This window comes from Scylla paramamosain, chromosome 36 (assembly GCF_035594125.1).
Source record: "Scylla paramamosain isolate STU-SP2022 chromosome 36, ASM3559412v1, whole genome shotgun sequence".
NCBI classification, from domain to species: Eukaryota; Metazoa; Arthropoda; class Malacostraca; order Decapoda; family Portunidae; genus Scylla; species Scylla paramamosain.
Genome location: NC_087186.1, coordinates 5,539,408 through 5,550,712, shown reverse-complemented (window position 1 = coordinate 5,550,712; position 11,305 = coordinate 5,539,408). Strand labels below are relative to the sequence as shown.

The following is an 11,305-nucleotide window of genomic DNA, read 5'->3' as shown; positions in this document are numbered from 1 at the left end:
CTGTTTAATTTTTTGTAACTACAGCCATACTATCCTTGTCTAATGTTTATTGGTAAATCACCTGTCCAATAATACCATTAGTCTTGTTATGGGATACTGTAAAGCTTCAAAACTTGTAGAAATCATGTCTGAATAATTTACAATTTCACCAACAGACATCTTTGTCAATACTCTGTCATGGATATCTGCCCAGCCCAACCGTTGTGCCTGTCATCCACCCACACTTGAATTTCATACCATGGCTAAACAGTCTCAGACTACATACATGCATAGTTTTTCAACTTGCCAATATCCACAGAAACCTGTGCTACACCCTGTATTTGTAGTGTGCACCTTGTGTTACCTTCAACTTGGGTAACTTACGATGTACTGAGTCAAAGGGATCAATTACTTTGCATCCTCCATGTGGGGAATTATTTATGAAAGTAAGTAGTGTGAGTACTTTGGTCTTATTGATCTACATTACTGCTGTCAGAACATAAATTTGCCACATTTGGTTATTGGTATAGCAGTGCAATGTTCCTTTCACTTGTACCATGATGATCTCCTCTAATGGGCTTATCCAAGATATATTCATTTGCCTATTGCAGCAGGAAGCCTTAAGGAAACTAATTTTTTTACTTAAAACACTTTATTTTTTTCATAATGAAATGTACACTATACAATGGAATAAAACCAGTAATGACTGAGTTGGGAGCCGCAGCTTTGAGCAAACACAACATGAACTTTATGAGATCTTGGAGTCAAAGGAGAAGAGTAATGTACAGTAATAATACTAACATTACTTAGCAGTCAACAATTATCTGGAGTTCACAAATCAGTTGACTAAGTGACTTGACATGCAGTAAATACACAACCACTGAATAAGTTCTAACCAGTAATTAAATTCACACAAATAAGAATATTTTTAGCTGATTCCTTGAATTAGGAAAAGTCCTTGGGAAAAAAGAAGTAAAAATGTCTGCACAACCTACTACTCTCCCCAGAAAACAATGGTGAAAGATTAAAAAAAATATTGCCTATTCAGCAAGTTCACCTCACCTAAGTCCAATAATGCCTCAAAGAAGCTGAAAACATAATGCCAGCAGACTCAGTTTACAAAATAGCTCTGCTTTCCTAGATCCATCACAGCCTTGGTCAGAGTTGCTTCATCACGGTGCAGCAGTCACTCTAAAACAGTTGAAGAATAAAGGGCACACCACAGCTCTCACTGTGGAGGCCAGAAAAAGCTCACTAATACAAACAAAAATATTTCATAAAATATAAACTTTCCTCATAACAGCACATGGAACCCCAGATGAAGACAATGAGTGACAATGATATGAAATAATTTAAAAACTGAAATGACAATTTGAGATGAATGATGATGACAGCCACAAGTTGACATTCTGAAGTGAACCAAAAGTGAAGGTAAAATTAGAAAATATATACAACAACGAACACTTTCATTATGTACGTCAATGCTTCATGCAGGCTGGTCCACTGACTTCTTAGTATTTAGTAGGAATCTTGGTCAAATGTTCTTCACAAGGATGTCACTACATGAGCATAATAAAAAATATAATAATAAAAAAAATAAATAAAGCAGCACCAAGAAATGTCATGTTGCCACACAGCCCAACAAGGGAATTTCAGGACCCAAAATTCACATAATCTCCCTGGATGTGCAGGTCACCCACCTCGGTATGTTGGCTTCAGTTCTTCACACTATTCACAAAGCCATTTCCTTGGCAAGCACCATCACATTCCAGTTGTTCAGATATCACTTTCTATTCACAAACACACTCACACAAATGCACTCTTCCCCTTAAAATAGTTCTGGGGACAGTTCTGGGGAAGTCTGTCTAGATGCACTGCGTGTGACTCTCACCCCGGGGTAGGTCTGAGTGGTCGTGGATCTCACCAACTGGGCTGACTCAAGCAGGTCTGCCAATTCCCGTGGCGACACCAAGTGAGGTCCTTTAGTGTTCCCTTCACCAATTGAAATCAGTTTGTTATTGGCTGCATTTTACATTACTCTTAAGAGTAAAATCAATTAATTATAGGCTGATGATGAATAACTCAGGAGCAAAAAATATAATTACTGTATTAATACAAATCAATAATATACAACACTACGAAGATAGTCTAGTTATGTGCACTTGTTACTTTAGAGTTTAGATAAATTTGCAAATGTAAACACCTGAAAACAGTGAAGTAATCCCTCCAGTCTTAAGTACCAACAAGGTCTTAATGAACCAGAAGACCAATGCAATAGAGAAGAGCTTGATCAGTTCAATTATGATGCAGTGACCCTAAAAAAAAGTCTACAAATAAGAAAACTTGTGTTGTCAACTTGTCACTAAAGTGAAGACAGGAATGCACTGACCAGCCAGGTGGTCAAATCAATGGTTCAGGGAATCCCCATGTTAGCACACTTTATAGGCAAGATTACTGGTCAGTGACAAAGTATAATGGCAATTATCATGCCATAATTTTTTTGGAAAAAATTATGATTACAAAACTGCCAACTCTTTGTAATCCAAGGGTCTTGGTCCATCTAAACTTAACTATAAAGGATGGAGCTGCCTTTACTTTAATACAATGGCTGAGAGATCAGTAAAGGTTAACACTATCTGTAAATGAGGTAAATAATCCTGCTTACAGTCACTTGTCTACACATTAAAAAAAAAATCTAAATGAGGTATTATCTAAAACTCTAATGTATAAATTTCTATATATGGTCGGTTCAATACAAGTGCAAATAATCAAACCAACAAACAGGACAACAGTAATAAAAGCAAGCAGCTTAACCTGAGCAGAGGATTTATGTCTCCCAGACATCACAATGATATATGGGGTGATGAACTCACTTTCAGTGAAAAGTTCATCATTTTACGCAACTCAAGTACCCATGGTGTATATTACAAAACACTAAACATATGAGAAATTTGCTGGAAAAAGAAAGTAAACAAATGTGAGAAAGAAAATTTGAAATGTGTATGTTTAAGAAAATAAATATATAACAAAGCCTTTCTGCCAATTAATGCTTTTCAAATTTATTAAAAGTAGTAACTAATCTCGAATAACTGCTGCTTCTCAAATTTATTGAGAGCAGTACCTAATTTTGAATAACTGCAAAGACTTTAACCTTAGATAGAGCCCAATTTTGGCCTCAAAACAACATAGGAAGAGAAGATGCTGGCCACACAGCTCCAGGCAGTTGACAGCCACTGGCGCCTGTCTGTTAAGGAGGACTTGGTGTAAATGCACTTCTTACTCCCTTTGCTTTTAACAGATAGATGCCATTTATAAACCATGTTGCCTTTCCTGTTATTAATCAGGACAATTCATGCTGTATTTTGCCTTCCTTTATACTGCAGGAAGCTTTGAAACCACTGGATTCACCATTCCTTCATTTCACTTCAGAAAGACCACCACCACCTCTTGCATGCACCTGGGCACAAATAATTGATCATAAGAAATATTCTCATGGCAATCCTATTTGTTTTAAAACAAAGCAATGCACAGACAGTACACTGTAGGCTACATAGTACACTACTGTTGAGAAAGCAGATGAAACAAGAAGGAATCCCAAACTACATTCCTAAAACCACCATGCAACAAATTACCTGCAAGCTAAGCACACAAGTTAAACTCTTCAAGGTTGCAATGATGGTCAAAGAATGCAAATTTGCATGTTAGAAGTTAACTGATCAGTGATCCACAAAAAATAGTGTTCAAAACAGGTAAGTAAACTGATGAAAGCAGCAACAATACAATAGAAATAAACTTGAAGATTATATACAACTTGCAGTAACTTTTGTCAAAGTAAAGACTTTAAGCAACTAAACTAAAATGCCATGATCCAAGTAGCCCAGGTAGCCATAAGATGTTACTCTGAAAAATTCCATGCTTACAAAGACCTTTCTGAAGTTTAACAAGTTACAAGTTCTGAAATACCAAGGAAGGCTAAATACAAAGCACCAACTTGAGGAAAATTTCCATTTTCATTTGTTCTCTATTTAATACACAAACATTAAACAAAAAACTGAGTTTGTTAAAAACTGACGTGAATGAAGCGTGAAAATTACTCTCAAATGAGTTACCAGGAAATCAGACTTTCTCATCAACCATTACTTCAATGTCTTTTCCATGAAAAGAAACAAAAACAGAAATGCGCATGTGTGTGTGTGTGTTGTAGCAAACATCAGAACAGTAAAAGCAGCAGAGCACCGATAGCACAACACCAGCCCCTTGTGGCCAACATTGCATTATCAACACAGTGCTGAATGTACTGACTCAGGGATGCTGCCTGGTGTTCAATGGTGAGTGTTATGAATATCGCCCATGGGTCTTGCATGACCTACCTATATTAGTGAACCTCAAAATCCTCATACTACTCATACAAATCCTCTGCATCACACTACTCACTTTGAGCAGCTGCTGCTTATTTCTTATCTCTATAAAACAAAGAAACATGACTTACCTTTATTATTTTTTGCCGCAATGGAGCCTGGTGGCAGTGCACAGGGTGGAGAGGTGGCAGTGGGGGAGTAATACACGGTGGCATCATTGGAATCTTCTGACTCAGACATTTCAAACATCTGTGGGGAGCCAGCACTACAGGAGCTGATGTAGCCATCTGTTTCACTGTCTGAGCTGCTGAGTCTCTCTGCACGCCGCCGCATCACTTCCTCCATGGCTGGAGTGAACTGCGTGGGAACTTCTTCACCTACAGGACTCCTGCTCCCATGACAATTACTGTATAAATAGAGGATTCACTTACCATAGAAGAACGGTGAGAGTAGCAATAACAAATGTGAAGTGGGGAAAGTTATCCACAGAATTATGTCAAAATGTGGGTCTTTGAGCAACTGAATATACTGGAGAGGTGGTTACCTAGGAAACTTTAGGGCAAGGGTTAAAGGATTCCAAAAGTTAAGCTAATGGAAACCACAAAGTTTTACTTAAAGTATACAGTAGTTCCAGATCTTTGTCTCATTCATCCAGCACGTGCTGGATGAATGTGACAAAGATCTGGAACAGTACTGTATACTTCAAATAGAACTTTCAGATAATAAAGTAAAATACAAATGAGGTACTCACCTATTGTGCCGGTGACGTTTTTGACAGACAGGCGGAGAGGCAGACTTTTCCCTAATCTTGTTCATGATCTCCACCATCTGGGGTGTTGGGTTGTCTAAGGAAGTGTCCTTCACAATGGCCAGCCGTTTTGGTCTCTGACTTTGTTTCCGGGCACGCATCCTCTGGTTTTCCTTCTCAATCATGACGTCTGGGGTGTCAGCGGAAGAAAAGTCCATCTGGCATGGTTTGCTCAGACTGATTCCCAACATGGATGTCCTTGGACAAGTCCTTGTGTTCACTCTACAGGGAGAATGATAGCCACAGTGTATTAAGTATCAACTACAAAACACAACTCGAGGAAATGTACAAACAAACTAAAGATAAATCTGCCTAAGTAATTTCCCTCATTTTCCCAGTAAATAGAAAAGAATTCCAAACCTTACTTTACCAGACAATATAATGCCATACATCCAAGCAAAGAAAATTTAGTTGGTGCACCAGACAATAAAAAAGGTAACATGTAGTATTTTAATTTGAAAACCAGAAACAGCAACATGATACAGATGGACAAGCAGAACATTATGAAATATGAGGCATTTCAAAATAAGCAGTAATCCATACACTGCACTCATGAAGGTCACAATTATCATGCAATGACTTTTGTTCAACCACTTGATAAAGACTACAGCCACTTATAGAACATTCCTACTAATATTACTGCACAGGCAAGGCAGTGGCTGCAAAGATAGTGTCAGGAAACTGCCTTTCTTCTGACACCTCCATATAAAAAAAAAAATCTAAGATTTTTTTTAGTATGAGAAGCATTACAAGATAAATGAAGATTTACAAATCATGTAGAAAAATTAAAAACCTTCAACAGCTGACACCTAAGTGTGAGAAGAAATCTTGTAAAATCTTATTGTAAGAAACATGAAGACCTTTTAAATTACCCATCCAGGTAAAACCTTAAAGACAATAAAGGACGCACATTGCTACCTTCACCACACACCTGTTTCTTGGCCTGCACGGGGAGATGTTAGAAGCTCTCATCACCTTCTTGGGAGTGACATCCCCTAGGTTTTCCTCCTCCTCTGAACGCCTCTTGAATGTTTTCTAGAAAAGTAAAAATTTTCATGGGATTAGCAAAAACAAATGATACTTTTCACTCTGATGTTGCCATCTATATGAGCATTATATCCATAGAAGAAAGAACAAATAGAAAAAGTAAGTGTCTTTGTTTACCCATGAAAACCTTTACATAAATATGGGATCAGGTAGAGGCAAGAAAAAAAGAAATTCTATGCTTCCATCTTTATTGATCTGACAAGTACACTTAAATAATTAGCCTTGGTACAAAAATATTGAAGAACTAAATTAACTTTTTGTCCTTGATACATACTAATACACATGTAAACACAATACACTTCAGTGGCAACTGAAAAGACAAAACAAAATGGAATATGAGTATTAGTTAAGGCATCTTTTTCTGCATCAAGGCAAGCATTTGTGGGGTTGGGTTTTCCACACCTGCATAAACCTGAGGAGTCTTAACCTTCCCTCTGACTGTTTTCTTACCACTGACCTTCCTAATACTATTGCTACTACTGTTTTCCTTCTCTCCTTCATGACCAATCCCTTCACTACTTGTGCTTTGGACACTTACTGTTTTACTACTCTTTCTTGCCCCTCTAGTTTTTTTAACCGGGGGTGTACCCTCAAGATCTTCTGAATCTTCTTTCTCCAACTCTTCACTCTTTCGCTTGCTTACCTTGCGGCCCTGGCGAGATTTAGGTTTGCGGGAGGGAGGGACAGGGGTGGCTGAGGTGAATACAAGCTTCCCATCATCCCTGTATCCCCTTGCCCTTAGCCCCTCCCTCAGAATGTTGCGGCAATGCTCGTAGTCAGGCTTCTCATCAAAGGCCAGACTGACCACATACTCTAGGTATTCTTGCAGACCTGAGAGATATTAAATTATTCACAATTATCTCAAGAAACCCATGGTCTGAGCTGTGCATATAGTAATTTTCAGAAACTACCCAACTAGTATAGTTGTCACACACACACACACACACACACACACACACACACACACACACACACACACACACACACACACTGATGAAGATGTGCTGGCTGTGATGGTTACTTTCACACATTCTAACTGATAAATAATTTGAATAACAAATGCAATCTCAATACAAGCATGAGAAGGTAATCTGGTGAAAATACCCAGAAATGAACAAGTGAGAAGGAAACTGAAGGGAAAATCAATGTGAGAGGTGTTAGTAAAGGCTATTATACTGTGATGACCCCATTGGGAGACATTCCCTGGGGAAGACATTAGAGACAGACACAAATAGATGGAACAAAATGAAAAATATCATTCAACTCACCTTGAGGAACAGTGTCAGGGAAGCACTGTGAGACAAAAGCACTGATGTTCTCCATGCACTTCCTCTTCTGGGCAAACACATAGTTACAATCCTGAAGGTTGTCCTCCCAGGGCAGGCGGGAACAAAGCCACTGAGTCATGTTGTAGCCCAGGATTTCAAGATCACCTCGACGAGAGTGAGCTGCAAATAAACAGTATTGTAGTGCTCCTTAGCAAATGCCAGAAGTAGATGTGTGTGTACGTACATATGTAAGAGAAAACTAGAATTATGGCAACATAGCACATATATAACACACATCAAAGCTCAATCATCAAGACAAAGATGTCTGATCCAAGCAACAAAATGACCAAGAACAAATCTCAACTCACCACCAATGTGAGCATCCCTAGAGGTGAACTCTATGGTGCCATCATGGGCTTTCCGCTGGTCATACTTGTACTCTTTGTGGCAGCCCTCGTTGGCATAATAGCGTGCCAACCCAAAGTCCACCAGGAAGACTTGGTTTTCCGTGCCCGGCTTGTGCCCAACAAGGAGATTGGATGCCTTGATGTCTGCATGCACATACTCTTTGCTATGGATGTACTCCAGCACATCCAGCTGCAGGAGGCCAGGGAAGCACACACTCAAGATTATGAGAGAGAGAGAGAGAGAGAGAGAGAGAGAGAGAGAGAGAGAGAGAGAGAGAGAGAGAGAGAGAGAGAGAGAGAGAGAGAGAGAGAGAGAGAGAGAGAGAGAGAGAGAGAGAGAGAGAGAGAGAGAGAGAGAGAGAGAGAGAGAGAGAGAGAGAGAGAGAGAGAGAGAGAGAGAGAGAGAGAGAGAGAGAGAGATTTAAGAATCTTAACACATTCAAAATCCATGATTCACCAATACGAATATAAAACTGAAGATTGCTTACAATTTGGATTCCTACTTGGTAGACAGTCTTGAAGGATAATCTCTTGCTATGGTGCTCAAGGATCTTCTGGAGGTCATTGCCAAAGCGCTCCATTACCATGAACCTGTACTTGTGGTTGTTATACTCAAAGGAACCAGAACCAAAAAACTTGGGCATCCCGAGACGTTTTAGCCGCTTCTCCTTCATCCAACCTTCAATGTGTTCGGGCCTGGCCAGCCTCATGTAGCAGTGCATCTCGGCAAAGAGTGGGCCATTGCTGTGTGGCTCAACCTTTATGACATAATCTGCACCACTGTCCACCGGAACCTCCGTGTTACTGGACGCCAGGTAGATCTCACCAAAGCCACCCACACCTGAAACAACATTGCCTTCTCACCTGCTGCACCTCACAAGGAACCTCAGTATCTTCTACTAACATGAAAAATAGTTATGTCTCAATTACAGAAAACAAAACCATAATACACAATAAATTTTCAGTTTAAAGAACTTGAGAATAACTCCCCAACAAACACCAATTCTCTACTTACCAATGCTCTTGCCTATCTTCCAGTTTTGCTTGGCAACATCCTTCACCACCACACCAGGGGCAATGGGGTCAGGCAGCTTGAAGCCGTTGGCTGCCACTCTCTTTTTGGGGGCGCCCTTGGAGCCACTCTTGGTTGCAGCTGCCCCTTTAGAGCCGCTCTTGGCTGTTGCTGTCTTTCGGGGAGCCATGGTGATCCTTTCACCAGCTGTTGCAAGTAATGGAATGGTAGACGAGGAAGCTCTCCTCTAACGGTCCCAGGTCTCTCTCACTTGTTCCCTCTCCAATCTACAGAAGAAAAAATAAATAAATAAATAATTTCATATTATAAATGGTTTCACAAATCAGGTTCAGGACATAAAACCATGTTTTACACAATGGGATGTCCCATTTTATTTAAAATTGACAGGGAGAACACATGACCACTAAAACAAGAATGCAGGTATACAATAAGCATGCACTGCCATGTAGAACAGCAGCACACATTTTGTCTCTGAATTAATTTTACCTCATATTCACAGCTGCCATCACCTTACTTAAATACTTCACACAATAATTCTTCAGTTTAAAGAGACTATAAAAATACCAAATCCCTCTGCTCATCATTCCATGCAATATATTCCAAACGTTCAATGTTGGTCATGGCCAGTTAGCTTGGTTAGTCTTAGGTTTACTTAGAAAATCATTTGATGTTATGCTGTTGGGACTGTCAAGTGGTGGATATTGAAATTATTAAATGGAGATATTTCTGAAAATGCACCAATAACGCTAATTAAACCCTGCAGAAAGAATGGTCTCTATGCCTGACATCATACCTTTACACAGCTTTACCAAACACTTAGCCATCGAGATCACCACTATACAGTAATCACCTGCTTAACACACCTTACGAAACTTATCTGCCACGTGACCACTGATAACAGAATTTAAATTTCAAAACCAGAAACAACAACATGGTACGGCTGCACAAGCAGAACGTTATGTGGCACAATTCGAAACAAAACCCCAAAATAAGCACAAATCATAAAACATTGCACTCGTGAAGGTCACACCATCCTGCGTCAACTTGTTCGTTCAACAATTTCATTATCCTGCGTCAACTTGTTCGTTCAACCATCTCTTCATAAAGACTACATCCAGTAAGAACATTCCTAGACGGCAGGATAAAACATGTTCATCCCCCAGCACCCAAGCATCCAACCTAACGGCCAACGGATCAATGGTGAGAGAAAAAATAGAAGTTGGTGATGAAGGCTCCGCCGAGACGAACCGTTGGCCTTGAGTGATGAGGTGGCAGAGGCGTCTCATCACGTTATTTCCTCAAATATTTTAATCACCCACTGGAACCCATCCCGTGCACTAACACCAATAAAATCACATTTCCACATAACACTCAAAAATACTTATACCCTAAGAATAACAAGGAACTAAGGGCAATTCAAGGAAATATCACATTCACCAAACTCCCGGAAATACCCGATGCCTGACCACGCGTTACTTGAGCCAAGTAATGTAAACTTTTCAGGATTCAAACACAAGACGCACGAATAACGTCCCGGTCACGGCCACCATAGATATTCCCCGGGGACACAGACGCCGGGGTAGTCATGCACACACACACACCACACCAGGACAGACCCAGAAAACTTCACCTTTCCACCCACCACACAAACACCCTGCCATTCCAGACCTTCCACCACGCACACAGGCACACTTATACTTATTTCACTGCCCTCAAAGCACTCACATAGCACAAGGCATAACGTGTATCCACTATGGGCAGCAGGACCAGGTCCCGCCCGTGGAACCCAGCACACAATAGCGGGAAGATCTGAGCACTCACCGCCGCGCACTTTAGCTCCTCCCACTCTCTTCCCGCCCGGATTTAAAACTCCTACCCACCCCAGGCCTTCTGGAGCCGATCTTAACCGTTTTACTGCAGGCAGAGTCCAAGTACTGATATTTCGGTCACCCATGAGGTCTTATATCCTACCTTGAATATTTAATCTGTTTTCCATATCTGGAGTACACACGTGGTTTTCAAGACCCCCTTGCACACAACTTTCCTCTCCCGACCTCGTCGGTCATTACCCATTTAGTCTTGTTTAATAAGAACTATTTACGTGAATCCATTTATAGTTTTGTTTTGGTAATATGAATATAGATAATCTTTGAGGCAGATATACCATTTGCTGTAACTCTTCACCTACCTAATGTGAAAACAATGTGATAGACCGCGACCAAGGCCATCAACAGGTGAACAGCAAGAACAACTGTCCGCTGGGCAAAAATTGATTAACTCAACTTGCTTCTTAAAATTATAATCGAGGTTTTTGTCTTTATATTCGCCGTTTACTGGTTACCGTTAGCTATGAATAAGCACCTGTGTTGAGAGAGAGAGAGAGAGAGAGAGAGAGAGAGAGAGAG

The 11,305-nt window shown here is 40.2% G+C and overlaps 1 protein-coding gene across 9 annotated transcripts in view; it reads right to left on the bottom strand.

Annotated features, from left to right (window-relative positions):
* Positions 1 to 612: 612 nt before the first annotated feature.
* LOC135090854 (serine/threonine-protein kinase VRK1-like) overlaps positions 613 to 11,305 on the bottom strand; it is a 38,159-nt gene continuing 27,466 nt past the window's right edge. For 2 of the 9 annotated variants that reach the window (XM_063987960.1, XM_063987962.1), the window contains exons 2-10: positions 8,883 to 9,166; positions 8,356 to 8,708; positions 7,829 to 8,057; positions 7,461 to 7,640; positions 6,836 to 7,023; positions 6,056 to 6,180; positions 5,089 to 5,367; positions 4,469 to 4,743; positions 613 to 1,971 (exon numbers count right to left, since the gene is read on the bottom strand). In XM_063987960.1, coding sequence (XP_063844030.1) covers positions 1,808 to 1,971; positions 4,469 to 4,743; positions 5,089 to 5,367; positions 6,056 to 6,180; positions 6,836 to 7,023; positions 7,461 to 7,640; positions 7,829 to 8,057; positions 8,356 to 8,708; positions 8,883 to 9,069 — 1,980 coding nt within the window. In that variant the 5' untranslated portion in view covers positions 9,070 to 9,166 and the 3' untranslated portion in view covers positions 613 to 1,807. Of the gene's footprint in view, positions 3,224 to 4,468; positions 4,744 to 5,088; positions 5,368 to 6,055; positions 6,181 to 6,835; positions 7,024 to 7,460; positions 7,641 to 7,828; positions 8,058 to 8,355; positions 8,709 to 8,882; positions 9,167 to 9,693; positions 9,716 to 10,530; positions 10,785 to 11,305 lie in introns of those variants that run through there. The other 7 variants (XM_063987966.1, XM_063987967.1, XM_063987968.1 and 4 more) reach the window with 6 other exon arrangements.